The 22,111-nt window shown below is 38.9% G+C and overlaps 2 protein-coding genes and 1 long non-coding RNA gene across 4 annotated transcripts; 1 reads left to right on the plus strand and 2 right to left on the minus strand.

Annotated features, from left to right (window-relative positions):
* Positions 1-51: 51 nt before the first annotated feature.
* On the minus strand, positions 52-4,822 carry eif3f (eukaryotic translation initiation factor 3, subunit F). Its single transcript, XM_042428806.1, has 8 exons — positions 4,688-4,822; positions 2,728-2,798; positions 2,272-2,351; positions 2,038-2,175; positions 1,854-1,945; positions 1,545-1,681; positions 1,209-1,322; positions 52-820 (listed from the first exon to the last, which is right to left on the minus strand). The coding sequence occupies exons 1-8, from the start codon at positions 4,797-4,799 to the stop codon at positions 743-745; spliced, it is 822 nt and encodes a 273-aa protein (XP_042284740.1). The 5' UTR covers positions 4,800-4,822; the 3' UTR covers positions 52-742.
* Positions 4,021-18,016, plus strand: kcnj9 (potassium inwardly rectifying channel subfamily J member 9). 2 transcript variants are annotated; one of them, XM_042428805.1, is made up of 8 exons: positions 4,021-4,440; positions 7,582-8,026; positions 9,538-9,751; positions 11,271-11,472; positions 12,648-12,840; positions 13,074-13,271; positions 15,101-15,231; positions 16,727-18,016. In XM_042428805.1, the coding sequence occupies exons 2-8, from the start codon at positions 7,726-7,728 to the stop codon at positions 16,991-16,993; spliced, it is 1,506 nt and encodes a 501-aa protein (XP_042284739.1). In that variant the 5' UTR covers positions 4,021-4,440; positions 7,582-7,725; the 3' UTR covers positions 16,994-18,016. The 2 variants fall into 2 exon arrangements, with proteins under 2 accessions (XP_042284739.1, XP_042284738.1); XM_042428804.1 differs by lacking the exon at positions 4,021-4,440 and adding an exon at positions 6,191-6,734.
* LOC121908632 lies at positions 7,959-10,673 on the minus strand. Its single transcript, XR_006099282.1, has 4 exons — positions 10,619-10,673; positions 9,621-9,745; positions 9,114-9,279; positions 7,959-8,493 (listed from the first exon to the last, which is right to left on the minus strand). It is a non-coding gene; the product is annotated as an uncharacterized LOC121908632 (long non-coding RNA).
* Positions 18,017-22,111: the final 4,095 nt, after the last annotated feature.

Genomic DNA, 22,111 nt, shown 5'->3' on the forward strand with positions numbered 1-22,111 from the left:
CATTTGTTTTTGTAGACTGTCAAGTGTTACAGCACTTTCAAAACCATATAAAGCTGAAACAAGTTTATTAGTTAACTGAATTAATCTGCAACTTATTTGAGAATTAATCATTAATCATTTTTCAAGCAAAAATGGCAAAACATTTGATGGTTCTGGCTTCTTATAGGAGAATTTGCTGCTCTTCCTTGTCTTACATTATATTAAACTGAATGTCTTTGGCTTTTGCACAGTTGCCTTGACCTCTAGGAAATTGTTAAGGACACTTTTCCCTCCTTTCTTACATTTTCTAGAACAAGTGAATAATTAATTATTTGAGAAAATAAACAAGATTAAAGTGAAAATATTTGCAGCTCTACAAATCTACATTTTAATACTTCTGAATATTATATCAAACACCTTAGATGCAAAAAGTTTTACTTCTGTAATGCACACAATGAGGTTCAGACTAGTTTGAGTTAAAGACATGTGACACCAAGAGTTAACAGCAGTAAATGGGAGCTGTCTAATGTGTGGCTCAGAAGCATTAATTCAAAAAACCAGATTACATTAGCAATACAACCCTTCCTGTAATGTTCATTAGCCAAATTGTGTTAAACTGTGATTACTGTATAACAATGCCTGAAGCCCAAGGGGAATGAACACTTTATGACTGTTTAACATCTTTATTAATCTCAGCCAAAAAAAAAAAGAAAAAAAAAAAAGTGTACAAAAATTAAATATGAACCACTTTAAAGAAATTCCCTCAGAGCAGCACCAGCTTCTCATTCAGAGCAATCTGTGCTTGGGTGAGGTTAGCCAGGTAGGTCACCATCAACAGGTCCTGTAACAGCCAAACAAGAGAAGTTACATTGTAGTGTTATAAAACTCTTTTTCACAGCGACATATATTGAATCTAAGAGTAAAGAGTTGCTGACACAACTGCATTACAAAAGAAACAAAAGTCACGAACTACACATCAGAAACAGTCGTGACTACAGATATCACTGCTATTCTGGTGCTCATGTGTATGATGGACATGTGGTAAGTTAAGAGCCAGAGGAGCACTAAAAATAGGAAGCAATGTCTAATTTGGTTCCGACTATAATGGACGGGAGTGTGAGAATGTGCTAAAAACAAGCCTGAGTGCAGCAAGTAAATAAAGGCTCCAATGAGGGGAAACAACAATCAGCAGTGATTAGAAATATTATAGTTGGGTGAGGAGGACTTACGTTAATGTTGGAATTGAGCATGTTCTCGAAGTCCTCGGCTGAGATGGTGGGCACCTTGTTGACCAGGTCCATCAGGAAACGGCCCACGCTGTTATCTGCTGCCACCTTGCCAGACTGAGACCGATCAAACAGCATTACATTAACAACCATAATTGGATTACTCCACAAATGACCTCTAGAGACGCAGCTGATTGATACAGTTGGCAGCAGGGATATGAATAGTAGGGGGCAGTGTTTTATGAATAGATATACATAGGAACAGTTTTTCTGGTTTTTTATGGACTTGCGCTCATCTGGTTTGAGGCGCACAATGATACAAATAGCTCTAACACTCACCAGCACATCCTCGATGTAGGCCAGCACGGTGGTCAGCATGTCCTGTACTCTGGCTGCAGAGCCAGCCACCTGGGACAGGTCAGAGGTCAGCCCCTTGGTGCGACTGGGAGTTGCACGTGTCCTCTGCAGGAGATCCACTGAAACACACAGATGATGTGTTACAAGTGAGAATGAAGAGCACAGTGAGAGAAAAATATAATGGTTGGAAAAAATATTACAGGCAATAACTAAGTTTACTTTTCAGTGACATGTACAAGTTTTTCTTAGACATTTATTCATTTGTTTAAAATGTGTTCTTTGTATTCTTACCGCCTATCCTCTCAGTGTCATAGTAGACATACTTGACAGACAGCGGGGTGAACATCACACCGACTGTCTTTCCTGGCACGCCCATCTGTGCACTGTGTGGAAGAGACACACAAACACATTCAGACACACACTCTCAGTCTGTCGTCGGTCACACAAACAAAGAGTCAAGGCAGATCAGCCCGACCTGACGTAGGCGCGGATGTTCATCTTGCCGCTCTGCAGCGCTGTGTCCACAGTTAGGTGAATGGGGTTGGTGGCCTCGCGGCTGTAGTACTCGTGAATGAGCACTGAGTGTTCTGTGATGTCAAAGCCTGTGGCGTACCTGTCAGGGAAAAAATGTCACTGTGTTGAGTGTTTCTCCCAAAAAAAAAAAAAAAAATCTTTCAAATGCTAAATATGATCAGAACGTCTGACGCACCAGCCGATGATGACCTCAGTGGGTGACACCCTCTTGTGGAGCTCGTACATGTTCTTGGCGAACTCCATGTCCACAGCGACCTGTTGTCAAAGAGGATAAACTTGACACATGGCCACGATATTTTCACAACATCCCCTCTTTTACAGTATGCAATATGAGGCAGCCATCTAGGTCTAAAATCAATGTTCATTACCTAATTATTCTCTCTTCTTTACTTTTATAACTATCAATATTGATAGGGATATATTTTAGATGTATAGAAGTGCTGTAGGTATTATGCAGATGTTACAAAAAGTCCTACAAGACACTGTCGTTCTACTGGAAACATTGTATGAACCAGTATGAACGGAAACCTCTTTCAGTGTTCATCTGGTCACCTGATTGTTGTTTTGAGACACACTTGAAAAAGTGTGAACTTCTCTTTTAATACATGAATGAATTAGTGTAATAACGCACCTCATCCTCAGACTCATTGTGAGGAACAGAGAAGCAGTTGGTCACCTCAATAGAGTGCTTGTCGATTGTACCTGAGGAGGACAGATGAGACATTATTATTTTAGCAAGCCACCATCACATGACGATATCAGAGAGGCTTAAAAAAAACTCCAGAAGCACCAGTGTTTCAGTTTAACTAGTGACCGTGTTAACTGGTGACTTTCAGCAGAATGCGTCATGGTTGCTCGTAGTGATGGCAGCTGCTGAAAACACGAACAGAACGACACAATATATAGCTATTCCTCTGGTCCTTTTTTAACTTACCTTATATAAATTAAATGGTGTCACCACCAAGAAGCATTCACATCTCTAAATTCATTTTTCTGAAATAAATCTCTTTAAATAGCTTGAGAGGGAACGCTGAATCTCGCTGCAGTATCCCACACTGATGAGTCACAAGTTAAACAGACAGTAGGCTGGTCAAACCGGGTGGCTATTGGCCGTGTGACAAGTACACAATATGTGGCCATGAACTGAATATACTGCGTGTACACTATGGCAAACAGGTTAATAAGTTGAATATGGGCCACTTTCCTACTGAGGATAACTGTATAAAATCTCAACACAGGCTATAACTGCACTGCCAGCTTATGGGTGACGGTTTGTTTTCCAGGTTAAGAAACATATAATTGTCTGAAATTCAACATAAAACAACTTTTTGTTTGGAAGAAACTGAAGAAATCTGGTTTTGTGAATATCATGTTTGCCCAGAAGACACAGCAATTTTATTGAGTGATCAACTCAACTGTTGTTAGACTCTACATTCAAAAATGAGACCATACTTTCTGTAATAGGGACCAAGACCTAATTTTGCACAATGTATATAACAATTCTACTCTTGTTTTATTTTTTTAACCATTTTTCATTATATATAATGTATATAATCATTGCATAATGGATAATTACTATTGTGTACCTCACCACTCTCATTTCATTATATACTACGTATATAAATACTGCACAATGTCATAACCTTTTATATTTTACATTTCACTCACCACTGTACATTTGAACAGGCTGTATATAATGTACATAACCACCTACTATATGTGTATAAAGTATATATAATTTTTTTTACCATTTAAATTCAAACTCGTTTTATTGCCATGAATGTCATAACAACAATATTGCCAAAGCATCAAGAGTCAATCAAACAAAACAGCATTTACATAACATCAAGATTGACATATATATGTATGTAGTATATCCTATGTATGTCTTTATGTGTGTGTCATTCACTGTCCCTAAGGTTTGGCACGTTAATAAGTAAGTAGTAAGTTATTATACCCTGTCTCCTTCTCCTAGTATTTTTTAACTTTGAGAAGTCATTAAACTCTTTGAAATCTGAATTTTTAGAGTTGAACTTGTAAATGTTCCTTATTTTATTTTGTTTTACATGTTTTATCTCATCACTTCTTTGCACTCTTCGTATCCTGTTTACAGTTCGCAGACACGGTTTCACCAGTATGTAGTTATTCCTTGTGTATATTTCTAAAGATTGCTGTGTTGTTATTCGGTGTAGGTACATTGAGAGCCACAAAACCGGAGTCAAATTCCTTATATGTGTGGACAAATAAAGATGATTCAGATGGTGTGTTTTCAACAGCTGCCGCCATGGACTCATCCGGCTGAAAATCACCAGTTAACACGGTCACTAGTTGAACCGTAACACTGGTGAGTAACTGTGACAACATCACAAATGTTCAACCCTAATTGTTAGACTTCAACGCACTCTAAATTATAACGTCAAGAGGTAAAATGACTCGGCAGTTTGTCGTGATTTCCATCTACGTAGTATCTTCAACTGAACCAAGGCAGCACGCGTTAGCAGACAAGCTAACAGCAGCTAGCTACCCTCCACTGGCTTTATTAGGCGCCAATCCACCAAACTGTGGATAAATGTATATTTTTCTTTGCTTACCCAGTAGGGTCCCAATCACACGACTCGCTCCTTCATTTCTCCGCTCGTATGAGTCGCTGATAGAGGCGAGAACGACGGGGTGAATTTTCACCACTGGCCCGAACACCGACATGTTGGAAAAGGAGGAGTGATGAGCCGCTCCGGTGATCACATATAACGCCGCCTGCAGGCCGGCGGGTGAACAGCGCTTATTAAATATATTCAATTTTCAAGACTCAAGATTCAATATCACTTTCAACTCAAATTTAATTTGTCACATACACATTATCAGGACAATGGCAGTGAAATACATACAAAAAAACCTTTAAGACAGAAGATTAAAATGTAAACAGTGGAAAATTTATGAAAATGTAGAGACATTAAGACACATTATTTACACACACACATAATACTTACTATTGTCATTTCTCAGTGGTTGTATACATTGAAATGAAATTCAGTTTCTCACAGACCAAAAACTGTGCACTTGTAGAATAAACGATTTGAACAAAGTGAACTACTAAAGATAGAAAATATATATATATTAAGAAAGTTTCAGAAACATAAGTAAATGAATTATATAAATACACACAAGTAGATAAAAGTATAAATTAAATTTAATTCAAAGGGGACGTATTGGCATGATGTTTACATTGCCAAAGCAAGTGTGAAATAAACACAAAAAAATCTACATAAACAGAAGAATAGTGAGAACTTTATGACCAATGCAACATTTTTTTTTAAATGAATGTGTTTAAAGATTTTTGTTCTATGTACAGTAAGTGTACAGAGATCAGCACAGTGAAAATGATCAGTGCAGGAATACACACGGACCATTTAAATATAACTTAGCTTATTAAAATCCATTGATGGTATAATGTAGGAGCATATGACTGTATTTGATACTAGCAGATGTTATTTAATTAGTGAGTGAATAAAAGCTTTATAAATTATGCTAATCAGGTTTTAAGGGACGTTATGTCCTTGTTGCAGAGCCAAACACACACACACACACATAGATTTACATTCAAAAGACACACAACTTATTAACATGCAATAACAAACTGTCACATGTACGTTTAAAAAGAGCAGATTATAAAGCTTTAGTTTGGGTAAATAAGCAACATAAAAAATAACACTATGAGTCAAAACAACCCCTTGTCTTGAGTGGCTTTCTGGGTAACATTAACCCAGTATAGTAGTATTGTGTTGGTGTTATATTGACCCACTTGAACCCAGTGATTTTTAGTGTGTAGCCTATAAGAAAACCATTTGTTTACAAAATTTCCACATAAGCTACATTACTGTGTGGGTCATTTCCCTCCCAACACACTAAATACGAGACACAAACGCTATTATATTATAACTGCATCACAAACAGGCCTTTGCATTTGCTCATCTCTGAACGCTTTGCAGATGCTAAAGGTGTCTCTGATAGCCGGCAGAAAGAGAGAGAGAGAGAGAGAGAGAGAGAGAGAGAGAGAGAGAGAGTGAGAGAGAGAAGGGGGGTTGGGGGGGGGTTGGGATGGGGGGGATATGATGACTGTTCCCCTCTGTTGTGGAAATGAGAAGAGGCAGGCAGGCAGGGTTGGTAGGGGCTGGGCTGATGACAGCATCCTCCACCGCTCTGTGGCTCCACACCTGACCGACTCCATCAGATGCACAGATGATGGAGCTCTCCGTGCTGCCGGGTTATTATCATGTTGCCACCATTTCGCATGTCCGCTGCCCGACACATGTTCTCCAAACGCGGTAATCAGCGTACGTGAAGATTATTTACCGAGTTGATTTTTTTTTTGTTAATTTTATTTTTTATGCTTGGTCATTTTGTGGATGCGGGGCTCGCAGATTATATATATCGTGAATGCTGAGTGGTCGGATCGTGGGGGTCTTTGTTTTCCTGGAAAAGCGAGCAGGTCTGGACTGATGCTGCGTCGCTGGTAAACACCAGAAATGGGTGTCATCGAACCAAGACTACAGATCCCGGTTCGTTCTTGGACCAGATTGTCCTTTTTCTTATGATAAACATCTGACAAATCCAGGTCTTTTAAGTTGCTGAGCCGAGCAGGTAAGATTTCCTTAATTCTTACAGCTGTCTTGCGTAATGCTTTCTTTAACCTGTTGGTTGGCTAACAGACACCCTGTAATAGAGTCTATTTCTGATCCATCCGTCAGGCGTAGTGCGTCATCTTGGCTGTCACTAGTCTCCTCTTGCGGCCAATCCGCTAATTGTTGAAATGGATGCACAACATCAGGCTACAGGAGACTAGGACTCAGTTTTTACTGTGCAAATATTCATCATGTCTCATTGTTTAGATAAATATTTAACTCAGTTTCTTAGACTTACATGGGACTTATGTAAGAAATCTCGGTAGGCCTTTAATACAAATCTACCATACTGAACAGAGGAGAAAGTGCTCTTACACAACACACACACACACAGCTACACACACACACACACACAGCTACCCCAAGGCCCTTTATGAAACATACAAAACAGTAAGAGTGCTCCAGGATTGGCTGCCTTTCAAAGAAAAAGAGAGCCTGAATGTATTCCCCCTTCATGTCTAATTCCAAGGACTTACTGTGTAATATCAACATGAAAGATCAGGATCTCCTTCTTTATTTTAGCTAATTTTGCCTTTAAATGGGAGTGAAGAGATGAAATAGAGGAGGTCGAAGCTATATTACAAGTAAGACAGAGTGTATAGATCTGGTTGTTAATGAATAAGACAAAATAAGGGTGAAATATTTCCAAGAAACTCAAGAAAAATTAGGGGACATAAGAGCTGGAGAGCACCAGAAGTAGGCCCTATTTCTTTAAAAACATCATGTCAGTGGACTATTGTGACAAAATAACAGCTAATCAATTCCATGATTTCATTTTATCATTATGTTCTTCTTCTATATTCCAGGCGTCACTCAAGCAAACAAATGGTACAATCAATAGCCAGTGGACAGAGTCTGCCATAGGGAGGGTATCAATAACACACTAATACATTTGACACACACACATACACACACGCACACACTCACACACACACACACACACATAGGCCATGGCACTGGAGAACTCGGTCTTCCCCTCCCGCCCGGACTCCCTCTCGCTCCCTGTGGAGGAGAAAGGGGAAGGGGAAGAAGACGTGGAGGTGGCCACCGAGGCCACCGCCTCCACCGGAGTCTTCAACCTATCAGAAGAGCTGGGCCACGTCGTCACCACAGAGACGGCACCGTCTCCCCCGCTCTTGGCCAAGGTCAGTAGGTCGTTCCAGTCCAAGTTGGCTGAGCGTGAGGCCCAAGCCAATCAGCACAGGAAGAAGACCCAGGGGACGGAGAAGGAGAGGGGACGATTCGGGTGGGGTGAGTGACTCTGAATGCGACTTCCTGTCCTTGATGGCCTTCCGGTCTAGATACTGATGAGATAAATGTTTGTAAAGTCTTACAACTGCTTTCTATTCACTTCATTCAAGTCTGGATAAAGCTGAATGAAGGTTGCAAGTACGTCATTATCGGCTTCTCTGGCATCTATTTAGCTCCTCCAGAGATTGGGGGCTATTAACTGACCCCAGAGTCTGGATTTTCATACTCTACACTCCACACACACATACACACAAACACACACACACCGTATATCAACTGAACTTCTGCACCTCCTACTCTTTTCCATCTCTCGTGCAATAGTCGTGAATCTTCTCTAATTTGGACCGTGCTGCAGCGCTTTCACCCCTCAGCGATTCTGACAGTCTTGCACATCTTTTTTCATTAGGCCTCTCCAGTGTAGCTCTGCTCTTTGTTTGCTCCAGTTTTCTCTCCTCTTTGCTGTACATCTTTATGAAAGGAAGAAAAAACAACAAACCCTGAAACCTTAAAAACACTGTTAATTAAAGAAAGAAGTAGGGAAATGCACGATTTTCGTGACAGCAGTTTGGTAGTTTGGAGGTTTTTTTGGCCATGAATAAAACAAACATCACAATGAGTTTTTACAGTTCAGCTACAGTGGAGTTCAGCAAGAGGAAACCTTTTAAACAGCTAAAAGATTAATGGTAGACATCATGTTTGAGTGTCAAAGACTAGGCTAAGAGAAAGAGCCATCAATTTACACTAAAATATGAACATACAGTAAGAAATGTATCACAGAAAAAGCAGAGACTATTCCTTTACAGCTTTAGCTATAACACAGTTAGTTGACTGGGAGGCACACTGATGGATATGGTCATAATTGTTTACAATCTAAGTGTCAAAAAACTATAATACTTTTGTATCCTGTCTGTGTCATAATCTCAGCTCTGACTTGGTGCACCCACAGTAAAAATGCCCTTTACAAAGAATCAAAATCATTAGTTGCTATCAGGGTTGTACCGTAACTAAAGTCTAATATTGTATCTTTTCCTCTTTGAGTATTTGATAATGTTGTCCGATTATTCCTCATCTGCTCTCTTCTTCTCACCTGTCTGTTTTCATTTGTTATCCCTTCTTCAACAGCCTGGCTTTCCTCTGAGCCACAATCCATCTCTCTGAGTAGTTTTGTCCCCTGGCACCTTCCTCTGTTTATCTTCCAATCTCTCTACGAGCCTTCATTCAACTCATATCCTCTGCTGTAGTCATAGTTGTATCTTCAAACAGCAAAAAACCTCTCAGAACATTTAGAGGGGCAGTCTTGTATGTATTTTTGAAGTTTTCAAAGAGGGCTTGAAAGGGTTTTGTGGAACCTAGGGTTATTGTCTTAGAAAATCACCAAAACTGAGGCTGCAAGTCTTTTCCAAAAAGAGCAAGAGCCCCATTTTTTTTGCAGTATTTCTAGATTTCTAACTTCAATAACCAAACCGTGTCTCTTCTCCTCTGTCTCTCCCATCACCCCGTCTCTTCGCCAGCCCGGACTCGGCGTAAGAGGCAGCGCTATGTGGAGAAGAACGGTCGCTGCAACGTGCAGCACGGCAACATGCGGGAGACTTACCGCTACCTGACTGACATCTTCACCACGCTTGTGGACCTCAACTGGCGCTGCTCGCTGTTTGTCTTCGTCATGGCCTACGCTGTCACATGGCTCTTCTTCGGGGCCATCTGGTACCTCATAGCCTACTGTAGGTAAGTGGAGCAAGGTGTGGAACAAGTTTCTTTATTTGGATCTCTCCGGTCCTGAGAAATAGACTCTACTACTACTACTACTCTCGCTAGATTCCAGTGACATTGAGCCCAAAATGACCAGAATATTTGATTTGATTAATATTAGAAACACAATTATTTCACAAAATATTGTGGATGGATCTGGATTTCAAATCAATCTCACTTTCAGACATTGTGCCAAAATGTGAATTACCAAAAACTCTGATTTCCTTAGCTTTGTTCTTTCCTCCCTTCTCCTAAAAGCTAGTTAAAGGAACAGTTCGACATTTTGAGAAATACACTTGCAGAGAGTTAGATGAGAATATCTATACCACTCTCATGTCTGGCAGTTAAATATGAAGATACATCTGGATGAGATGGCCAAGAAATAGTCCCACACATAACCTCCCGTAAAACCACAACATGTTGTTTGTACACTTTGGTTTTTGTACGGATTAAACAAATAAGATATAATGTGTTAATTAGTGAACATTAGAAGTGCTGGCTGGCAGATTTTATAGCCTTCGAACGGAAAGAGCTTAGCAAGCTATTTCCATCTGTTTCCAGTTTTTATGCTAAGCTAAGCTAACTGTCTCCTGGCGGTGGCTTCATATTTAACAGACAGATATGAGTGGTATCGATCGTCTCATCTAACTCTTGGCGACAAATCGAATAAGCTTCTCACCACACTTTTTTAACTGCTCAAAGATGGAGGGTGATGCTGCGAGCGAGTGTCTAGCATCGCATGACATTTCTGCTACGACGGCTAAAAAAGCCCCATTTTTCAGCCAAAAAAGCAGATGACAAAGCAGTATTAATATTACAGTGTATTTCATCATGATATGTTACCTCTACAGGAGATGTGTCTGCTGGATCCCCGCTCTAATTAGCTAACGTATTCGTCTCATAAAATTGTGACCTTTTTATATCAATTACAGGCCACCCTAAGCTGTGCCAGAGAGCTGTCGGTGTTGCTTCAATTCCTTGGTCACCAACACAGGTCAATAAAAGTCATAGATTATATAAATTACTTAACACCACTTTCATTAATTAGCTCTCCCTCTCTGGCTACAGCCGTGTTAATCAGGGACATTAGCCTGTGTAGTGCGTGGCTGGAAAGGAAATCTGCAGACTTTTATTGGCAGAAGACTGAACTCCGAGCTGATGCAGTGAAGATACAGGATGTGTTGACATACAATGAAAAAGGTTGATTTTTGCTGCATCAAGCAAAAGGGACAGCTTGAGTCAGGCCACAACACTGCAAATTCATCAGTATGTGTAAATATGAGAGATCGAATAACTTGTTTTTTATTAATTATAGGAATTAGATGAAAGAAAAGGTGATTTTAAAGTGAGAGATGAGACCTCATATGATATATTTCTGCCACTCTGTTCTAAATATATAAATCTTCTCGCTCTTTGTCTATTTTTTCTGCTTGACACCCACTTTGTCACCCTCCCCCTTCCCTTTCTCACACATTTCTCTTTCTTTCCTCTCAAGGGGTGATTTGGACCATCTGGAAGATGAGACGTGGACGCCGTGCGTCAACAATGTCAACGGCTTCATCTCGGCCTTCCTCTTCTCCATCGAGACAGAGACCACCATTGGCTACGGCCACCGCGTCATCACCGACCAGTGTCCGGTGGGCACCATGCTGCTGCTGCTGCAAGCTATACTGGGATCTATGGTCAACGCCTTCATGGTGAGCACTGGGGCTGGTAAAAGACATAATATAAAGGAATCATTAGATATCAATGTTACATAACAAGCTTAAATTATAATCTTGATTGTTTATTATTGATAAAGAGCTTTATTGAGATAATTTGAGGAAAATAAATTAGTTTATTTCTATAAATGCATCTTATTTAATTATTTTTTATATTACTAGACTAAAACTGTTTCACCTACATGGAGTTGCAGTTTAGCACATTACAATAAGACAGATCAGGTTAAAGAAAACATTAAAAATTGGCATTTTAAAATATTTTTGTAATATTATCAAACTTTCTCATCCTATTTGGGTGAATTCCACTTTCACCCAAGTAATATAAAAGCAATTATTTAACTCAAGTCTATTTGTTTAGTGGGGGACCCCATGTTAGTTCAGCTGAATCAGTTTAATAATATGAAATTACTGGGTTTTTTTCCTTAGCTTACAGATACAAATGAATGCATGAACACTTTGCAGAATAAATGACCCAGTGCAGATGGTATGCTTCTATGCTTCTTGAAAAAGGATATTTACTTTGAAAGTGCTGATAGAGTTCATTTTTTTTTGCAAGAAGTAAGCACTCTCGATGAGGACGGATCCACACACAGACGTCCAAGCAGAATCACGTTTATGGATGTTTACAAGCTGGAACCGTGCCATATCAGAAACCGATGGAAATGTGGGCTGTTTTACTGAGCATATTAGAAATGACTGAGTCAGAGGTTAATGCCGGTGTCACTACTATTTTAAACAATAGAAACTGTAAACAGCAATATTGTCTGTATTCAGCACTCACATCGGGCCTCATGCAAGAACATTTTCGTATTTTTATCCTAAACCTCTCTTACTTTTTTCTGAGGTTTGCTCATACGAGTGTTCCAAGTCAGATTCAACAAACTCTCTTAACTGCCTGAACTTGTTGTAAATCACTCGTTTCAGCCTGATGAGTGTCACCTGTTCATGAGTAGGTGCACGTTTGTGAGATGTGATCATGAGTATAATGCACGCCCCTAAAATTGCCATATAAGGCTCGATGTTCCGCTACGATTGTGGGCGAGTTTCATGAAGAACAAATCTGTCTTTTTCTAGTTATTGCATTTATTTCCCTCTGTCTTTGCACAGAGCCTCAGTTTCACATCATCTCCCCTCCCTCCTCTCTTGTCCAGGTGGGCTGTATGTTTGTGAAAATCTCACAGCCCAACAAACGAGCCGAGACGCTGGTGTTCTCCAAACATGCTGTCATCTCTTTGAGGGACGACAAGCTCTGCCTGATGTTCAGGGTCGGCGACCTGCGCAGCTCTCACATTGTAGGGGCCAACATGAGGGCCAAGCTCATCAAGTCCAAACAGACTCAAGAGGGTGAGACTGCCAGAGTAGACGGTTAATGATAAGATAATAATATGACTATGATGATGACTGTTACCACAAATATTACTATCACCACTACTGCTGATCCTGTGACATCTCTACTACTCAACTCCCAGTACCTTCCTTTTAAATTTGATGTGATTGCTGTGGCTCTTTTTTCCTCCCTCATTCTCCCTCTTACATACCTCCCTTCTCCTCACCTCTTGTTCTTCGTCTCCCTCCAGGTGAGTTCATCCCTCTGGACCAGACAGACATCAGCGTGGGCTTCGAGACGGGCGATGATCGCCTCTTCCTGGTCTCGCCGCTGGTGATCTCACATGAGATCGACGCACATTCAGCTTTCTGGGACATGTCGCAGGCCCAGCTGGAGAAGGAGGATTTTGAGATCGTGGTCATCCTGGAGGGCATGGTGGAGGCCACCGGTGAGGAATGGGTTGAACATAGTTGTAAATTAATGAGAACGCAAACACCAAAATCATCTGTCTTTTCCTGGTAAATCATTCTCCTCAGTGCTCCATGCTGAAAGTTTTGTTTCAAAAGTGAGATAATGAGAAGTTAGGTGATTAAGTCTGGCAGGTTTGTGCACAAGAGAGATAAAATAACAACATAAAAATGACTGAAAAGGGTTAGATCTCCTTGTCTGCATATGAAAGGAAGATAAAAATGAAGGTAAAAGTCAAATAAATAATATCATTAACAACATTTTCTCACTGAATGGTCTATTGTGATTTATTGTGCGAGTTTTTGTACATTAAAAGGATACAAAAACATATAAAATATAACAACTAACAAGATTGTATTGTATGGGAAATAAGACCTTGCAATTTAATTTGACTGTAAAATTCTAATGGCTTCCACGTTGTAAAATTATGTTTGGCAACTAGAAATGAGCATTAAGAAATTAATCTTGCAGATGCATACGACTGTCTGATATTACAGTAATGCCGTCACTATTTTACAGAAAGCTTAGCCTCTAAAACTGTCCATTAGAAAATGAAATTGTTCTTCCAGGATGTCCAGAGTTAAGATGCACACTTTTGTGCTTTAAGCTTCCTCAGTGTGCTTTTATATTGTGATCACATGGGAAATATACATATATTTAAAATGTCAGTGAATATTTTATAAAGTGGATAAAAAATGGGGACAGAACACTGAAGCAAGTGGATGTTTTTGTGGTCTCATACTTTATGTTCCCATCACTTAATAGAAGTTACAGTATACGCAACGAGGTGTCTTAGCAGGCAGAGAGAACATCTATAAGCGTATCTATCCTGACATCAGTCAGTGTGTGTCAGTGAACATACATATAAGCTCCCTCGCTGTTAACTAGTCTTGATAAATTGTCAGTTAATTGTGAATGTGTCCTGGTACACTTGGTTGCTTTGCATTTTGCTGTAGTTTAGGATTCAAACACATTTCACTCTTTATTTCTGAAGCTCAAACACCCTCCACCAAGAGGTTTTTCTTTGACCCAAATTCATTAAAGCTTTATAAGATGTGGATTTATATTGATTGGGACTAATAGACTGAGATGTAGCTGAAAAGGTGAAGCTTTCATGGATACCCTCATCGATTACATTTTTTGAGTTTTTAGTGAGGCCAATTTTAACACGTATTTTATATTAACTGTTGTATTTCATGTTGTTGGCTGCATCGACTTGTCCTCACCTCACTGTCTGATAACTAATCCACTAATCCAAACAGGTATAAAAAGAGTCTAGTCTAGTAGAAATACCCAGTTAACCATCCCTGCATAGATTTGAACAAGTTTATCTCTTTTTCTTTACCCCTTTGTCATATTTCCTTGTGTCAAATTCATTCTGAGAGGATAAAATATTCAACTGTTCCTCACTTGCTTGGCAAGAATTTAGTGCATCAGAGCTATTCATGATGTGTCTCCATGAGGTAAAGGTGGCCTCACTGCCTACTCCAAATATTGATTAGCTTAGTCAGTGAGTGCTGCGGAGGGTAACAAAGAAGAAGCCGACAGTCATAACTCAGAGCTGCAGATAATATTCATGTAAAGACAGCTTGCCAGTAAATTGTTTGTGACTAAACAGATAAATTAATTATCTCTGCATCGGCATTATGAGTGCGTGGCTATCACTTTCTGCTTAGTTTGGCCACGGCCGTGTATCGCAATAATTGTGATTACTTCCTCTTATGTTTTACAAGAGCCCAAATGAATGTTGTGAGGAATAACTGATAGTGTATTATGAATCTATCACTTTAAATTTGTGTGTGTGTGCAGGGATGACATGCCAGGCGAGGAGCTCTTACCTAGCGGAGGAGGTGTTGTGGGGTCACAGGTTCAGCCCGATGATGTCCCTGGCAGAAGGTTTCTTCGACATTGACTACGGCGCCTTCCATCACACCTTTGAGGTAACGTCTTTCTAGAGGTGGAGTGATAAAGACCAAGAACAGGCTGATATAGGGGTGTTTGATTTGACAACCTGGGTGAGACGCCTGATATGAAATACGGATCAAACGCTGTATCTGTCTGAGAAAGAAGCGAAAGAATTTTCAGCACGACAGCTGCTGGTAATAAGTGGACAGACATAGACTATGTGACATATGATATATTTGCCTTTCAGCCCCACTATACTTAGCAAAAAATACCTCAACCATTTGAAAACATCACCACGAATGTCTGGTTGTGGTGTTACTCCTGAATAAAAATCATCACTGCTATTCATCAAACTATTGTGGAAGAGGCAAACATACCGGTTCCTCCACCGACAGTAACCTAAACAGACCAGAATTCACTTTAACTACAAGATTTTGAATAAGAAAAACTGTAACTCTTGCTCTGTTATCCCTATTCCTGTCTCCACCTACATATGTAACCATCAGCTGAATTCTCACACTTTGCTGTTCCCTTGAGGTTGTTGAAAGGTATGCTGGGAAATGTAGGAACTCTTAAGTGTTTATTTCATGTTTATGCCGCATACCAAAGCTTTTATGGCCCAAACTAGTTTTAGATGCCCATCCCTAGATGAGCCTTTATACAAATGTGTACAACTCAACAGGAAAACGCAAAACAGACCGTTCTAAACAGCACTGAACACAAAGTACAGCTGAGGCTGATGGGAATGTCATTAATTTTGTAGGCATTTGGTCATAAATCAAAGACAATGGAAAACTTTGGCCTGATGATGGGCCCAAAGTTTTTAGAATTTATTCCTGTTTGATCCACAGAGTCCCTCTCAATCTTTAAGAAAAGACTAAAGACCTCTGCACTTGATGGACTGGAGGTAGAGAAAAAACAAAAATACCCCAAAAACAAAAAAAAAACCTACTTCTTATCTACGTCTTATTGGACTCAACCTTAGCTTTATGGCACTTACTCGTGTTGTTCTCTCCTGACTAGATCCCTGCTTGTGTTGTATCAGCTCTCGGATGTACGTCGCTTTGGATAAAAGCGTCTTCTAAATGAAATCGTAAATTGTAAATTATTCTGTAGGGACCTTTAATATTTGTAGAAAGTTGAAATTTCCAGTAATCCAGCCTATAGTTGCCAAGATATTTCATTCAAAACCAAAAATGTCAACCTTATGGTGATGCTCGAGGGAAAGTCAGGGGATCACCAAAGTCAGTGGGATTCATCCTGTGGGAAAACACGAATGTCTGTACAAACTTTCATGGCAATCCATCCAAGAGTTGTTGAGATGTTTCAGTCTGGACCAAAGTGGTCGACCAACCGACCAACCGACATCGCCATTGTTAGAGCTATGCCACTATAGCATGGCTAAAAATAAGTCTTTGAATGGGGTTTCCTCTTCCCAATGGCAATAACTGATGATAATAACTTCATTAAGTGGACATCTGAAGTGACCTGTTGGTAACTTGACCAGCTCTTATGTTTCTCCTCCCTTAGGTGGACACGCCTTCCTGTTCGGCACGAGAGCTCTCATTGGCTGCGGCCAGACTTGACGCTCACCTCTACTGGTCCATCTCCAGCAGGCTGGATGAAGAGCCTACCCTGACCAACCAGGCGGCCAAGCAGCCGGACAGCGGCTCGGCCAACAGCAAAGGAGGGGAGCCTACCTTCATTGTCGGAGAGATGACTGACATCCAAGAGCAATCAGGACTGGGCGAGCTGAACGGCAGCGTCGCCACCGACCAATCCGAATCAGAGGCCTAGATCAGAGAATGTTTACAAAGACCTTCAGTATATCACCACCACACCGTAGTTAGTGTTTGCAGATCTTTTCTTTCGAGGCAAATGAGTAGTTTCATCAAGCTCAGTTCTACAGTATATGCCATATCTTATGTTACCATATGAAGAGGTTTTATTTCTTGATATTTTGTCTTTTATTTCTATGTTGATCTTTGTTACAAGTGTATGTGTGCTATCTTTTTCAGTATGTTGTGTTAGCTCCAATCACCCTTGCCTATATCTACATTTAAATGACAATACTATGCTTTAGGTGGTATATCCTAGGGACCAAGGCAGAATGTTAAAACAGATAGAGAGCGAAAAGACGACACCGTGGTTGTTAATGCAGAGTTAAGTGTACGGATTGTTCACATTTAAATAGGTTCAGTGCATAGATGCTTTAATTTCACCTGCGCATGAATATCACTAGATGGTATGGAGATAAAGACTGGAATGGTAATGACCTTGGATTTCTTTAGATGCAAAGATTATTCTAAGATTTATTTTGCATCAATCAGGTGTTAACAGGGTGGAGTCTGCTAGAAACTTCATGTGAAACCGACCATCAGCTGGTGCTAGAAAAATCTATTTGGCTGACAAAATAGTTTAAGTGGCCAGCGGACAACAGAGATGGTTTCCTGCCCTGCAATTTCTTGTCTTCTGGAGGCACAGAGTATTATGTTTGTTAATAACACCAGTATGAATTTGCTGACATTCCTAACTGCACTCAACACAATATGGTGAGTAGGGTATCTTATCTAAAACCTTTAATCTATATAGAGACAGGTTAACACTCGAGTGTGTCTGTGGCTTTGTTTCACATTGGACGTGTGTAGCACAAGGATTATCTATCTTTTGTCCCCAATCAAGTAGAAATTAAAAGCACAACAGTGTCCTGCTCTGTTCAGCCCAAACTCCTGCTTCTGCTGCTGTGTTCATTTTTACTTGATGTTTTTAATAGTAATATAACACATCAATTAGAATTAATAAACAACATTATATTCCAGAGCAACTGCCTCACATTGTTTGGTCTTCTGGATACATAGAAGCATGCTGTATGCACATATACTGAAGCTGTTCATGAATACTTTAATTGAGCTTGAGTGTTTTCTGCATGTTTGGTAAGAAAATCAGACTCAAGCAATTTTAAGATCTGATCTTGCAATGATGCAGAAATAAGAACTTGGTTCTGAAAACAGGTTTAATCATAAATTATGTTATAAAACATGGAAAATAATTTAAAAGTAACCTCTAGTAGCAATAAATTTGTCTTTCTTTTAAAATATTGTGCAATTTAACGATCAACAATTAAAGGATAGGTGCGCAATTTTTCAAGTCTGTCTTAAAACAACAGTCAGGTATCTGTATGAACGCTGAAAGAGGTTTTCCTCACTCCAATCCGCTTCCAATGTGATTTCAATGTAAGTGATGGGGACCAAAATCCACAGTGTGTCCAAACAGTCATTTTGTGCAAAAATGCATTTAAAAGTTTATCTGAAGCTTAAATGAGGCTTCAGCAGTCTGAGTTAGTCATATCAAGTGGATATCTGACACATTTACAGTCTTTTTAGCATCAAATTCCCTCTTTGTGTTTCCCTGTTGATCTGCAGTGGAAGTATAGTAACAAAAAGAGGGACTAACATTGAAAGATATCTACTTGATTTGACTCATTTGGACGGCTGAAGCTTCATATTAGCTTCAGATAAACTTTTAAATAAATTTTTGCACAGAAGGAGGACTGTAGATTTTGTCCCCCATCACTTACATTATAAGTGTATTATGAAGGGATCTTCTAATGACCAGTATGAACAGGAGGAATGATTACAGCAAGAAAAACATGTTTCAATGTTCATTTGGGCTCCTGACTGTTTTATGACAGACTTGAAAAATTTTGTACCCGTCCTTTAATCAGCAGTGGATTGTACAGTATCTACATACATTTTCTCAAGCACTGTAATTAAGTATAATAAGACTTAACTTAAATATTTTCATTTTATGCCACTTTATTAAATATAGTGCATTTTACAGATTTAACAGTATATGAAGTAGTTAAAATGATAACTAATTTATAATAACACTCCCAGCTAAATCATTAAAGTGCTGCTCAAGTAGCTGTAATAATAATTAAGTCATGTGATGTATAATATATATTTCTCTGCATAATGAGCACCTTTACTTTAGATAATTTACTGATAATATAAAACTTTGAATTCAAGACTTTTACTTGTAATGGAATATTTTTACATTGTGGTATTAATACTTTTACTTGTGTAAAAGATCTGAATAATTCTCCCTGACTGTATATAATACAGGAAATCAAACATAGCAACTTTGTTTTAGTTCTCTTTTTGTCCTCAAACTGACTAACATAATGGAGTAATCCGCCAAATCTAATCTGTGTTGTTCAAAATCACGACTCTTATATTGTTTTGACTCCATGTGAGGATGTTTTTAGATGAGCAGATACTGAGAGAGAAGCTATTGATCATTAGGATTTTCAGTAGACTACTTTCTTGTACAGAGGGTTATTTTTTAAAACTCCATTATGAAGGATCTGCAAGATCTGCATTGAACATTGAACCCAATTAATGAAGTTAATGAATTTTCTCCTATTGAACTTGATCAGATTGTATTTTGTATAATATTTGCTGCAGAAATATAATAATTTAGGTGCAGAGATGAAGGAAATATTCATATCAATCAATCAATCAATCAATCAATTTTTATTTGTATAGCACCAAATCACAACAAAAGTCATCTCAGGGCACCTTTCACATAATTTCCTTAAATAAAAGTAGCATCAACATACTCTTATGTAGGGCTGCAACTAATGATTATTTTCATTGATTAATCTGGCAATTATTTTCGTAATTCATGATCAGCTGTTTGGTCTATAAAATGTCAGAAAATGTCAATCACTGTTTCCTAAAGCTCAAGATGCAACCTGAAATATCTTTGTTTTGTCCCGACAAACAGTCCACACCCAAATATTCAGTTTATGAACAGAAAGGACTAAAGAAAATAATCAAGTTTAAGAATCTGGAACCAGAGAATTTTTGTAATGTTTTGCTTAAAAAATGACCCAAAACGATTCATCGATCATTAAAAATAGTTCGATCAACTAATGGATCATTGCAGCTCTTCTCTTATTATAAGTAAAAATCCTGAATTCACAGTTATAGTTAAGTAAAACTACAGAAGTTTTGGCAACAAAATGTATGTGAAGAATCAAATATTCTGTCTCCTCAGTGTTACATTATCATATTATTAGATAATTATTATAGTTGCGATTTTAATGTTATTTGGTCCAAGTGGAGCTACTCTGTAAAAATGGTTTAAAAACCTTAAGTCACTTTGCTGCATTAAACATAAAAACAAATTTTGTCCTCATTTAATACAATTGATCACTGATTATCTTGTAACTTACTATCAGACTAATGGCCCCTTATTAAACTTTTTATCGTTGTCTTTGTGTAAAGCGTCATAATGCCATGTACGTCATTAGAGATTCAGGGCTGGATCTCAGCACCATGGAGAAGTCAGCATATTGGGTTACCAGGCAGAATCACTGCTTCAAAAAAAAAAAAAAGAAAAAAAAAAAAAAGAAATGTCTTTCTCCGTTTTGGCTGATAGATGGCGATAAAGATCCCACGCTCCCTCCTCCAGCCAGTCACACAGCCCTATTGGTGTGTAATGAGATGGGGTCCCCGTCTCAGCTGTCTCCTAGGTAACCGGGGCTGGGGACAGGGAGAGGGCAGAGTGTGTGCCTGTGTGTGTGTGTGCGTGTGTGTGTGTGTGTGTGTTTACGTGTTGTTTGAACTGGATCTTCACAACTGATAAGGGACTTTATGAGGATTTTCAGAGAGTTAATGTGACATCTGAGTCTCATATTTGTGTAAGAACAGATGATGATGAAGAAGATGCACAGCGGTGACCTTCACGTGGGAAAGAACGAACGGCCTTGACATTGAGAAATAAGTCACAATGGTTTTCAAATTGACATGTTTTCAATTTTTTTATTACATCTCACAATAAAAGTAACTCCAAAATCTTACAAAACTACCATTTTAGTGACCAATAAAGTCCCAAAAAAGACTTAATTTGGTATATGCCAAAATAAAGCAGAAAGTACATTTGATTCAAAACATGTGGCTTCTGCAGAAGTGATGACGCCGTTAGCTTTCACCTCACGTTGCACAAGTCATAACCAGGATCAGGCACGTTCTGTTTGGGAGTGAGAGGCTAAGTGCAAGTTTAATAGTTTCCAGTGATTTTCAGTTCGCCCCAGAGTTGAACCCCATGTGCCATTCAAGTTCTAATTATGATTTTAATGAGAGGCTGTTTTGCATGATCCCCACTGAGCCGAAATCAATGTTTCTCTTGATGGAGGGAAGTCATGACAGTCTTGTTTCAGTCTGGAGAGAGGAGGAGGAGGAGGAGGAGGAGGAGAAGAGAATTTAAAGAATAACATATAATAATAATAAACTATTTATATAGCACTTTTCTTAACATTGTTACAAAGTGCTTTACAGTAGCATTATATAAGCTGATGAAGTTCAGGGCACCCAATCAGTTTTTGGATTGTCAACTTTTTTCATGTGATGAGCATGTAACCCAATAAACCTGAACATTAGAAGCTGCTTTTGAATCATCTCATCTTAAATACAGAAGGGTGTCAAATTAAAGGAAAACCCGAATAAAATGTGGAGTGCAGAAACATGAGGGATGCTGATGCTTCATTACAGGGCACCAAGAGTCACTGAATGGTTTGATGAGTATAAAAAAGAATGAATCATACAGTTTAATCTATATGTAACATACATATGAAAATGTATGTATGTGATACTGTTGGAGGTGATAATTCAACTTTATATTTATTATTGATTTAGTAGCCAAATGCCTATAATGTATTTGTGAATACTGAAAAATAATTTATATATCTCAGATATGATAATATAATGTGGTGTTCAACTGTTATTTGCAAGAAGTTTTGGTCAGAAGATGCTTGACCAAAACCCTTTATGTAAAACTACATAGGAAATCAGAACAGATACATGAGAAATGTGGAAAGTTGTGCCTGCCAGAAAGCTTAGAATATCTTAG

This window comes from Thunnus maccoyii, chromosome 12 (genome assembly GCF_910596095.1).
Source record: "Thunnus maccoyii chromosome 12, fThuMac1.1, whole genome shotgun sequence".
NCBI classification, from domain to species: Eukaryota; Metazoa; Chordata; class Actinopteri; order Scombriformes; family Scombridae; genus Thunnus; species Thunnus maccoyii.

Coding starts and splice junctions, on each gene's coding strand:
- eif3f (XM_042428806.1), bottom strand. CDS start 4,799: ATGTCGGTGTTCGGGCCAGTGGTGAAAATTCACCCCGTCGTTCTCGCC. Junction 2,799..4,687: donor TGTGATTGGGACCCTACTGG/GTAAGCAAAGAA, acceptor TGTCCTCCTCAG/GTACAATCGACAAGCACTCT. Junction 1,323..1,544: donor CCTACATCGAGGATGTGCTG/GTGAGTGTTAGA, acceptor GATCGGTCTCAG/TCTGGCAAGGTGGCAGCAGA.
- kcnj9 (XM_042428805.1), top strand. CDS start 7,726: ATGGCACTGGAGAACTCGGTCTTCCCCTCCCGCCCGGACTCCCTCTCG. Junction 9,752..11,270: donor TACCTCATAGCCTACTGTAG/GTAAGTGGAGCA, acceptor TTTCCTCTCAAG/GGGTGATTTGGACCATCTGG. Junction 11,473..12,647: donor CTATGGTCAACGCCTTCATG/GTGAGCACTGGG, acceptor TCTCTTGTCCAG/GTGGGCTGTATGTTTGTGAA.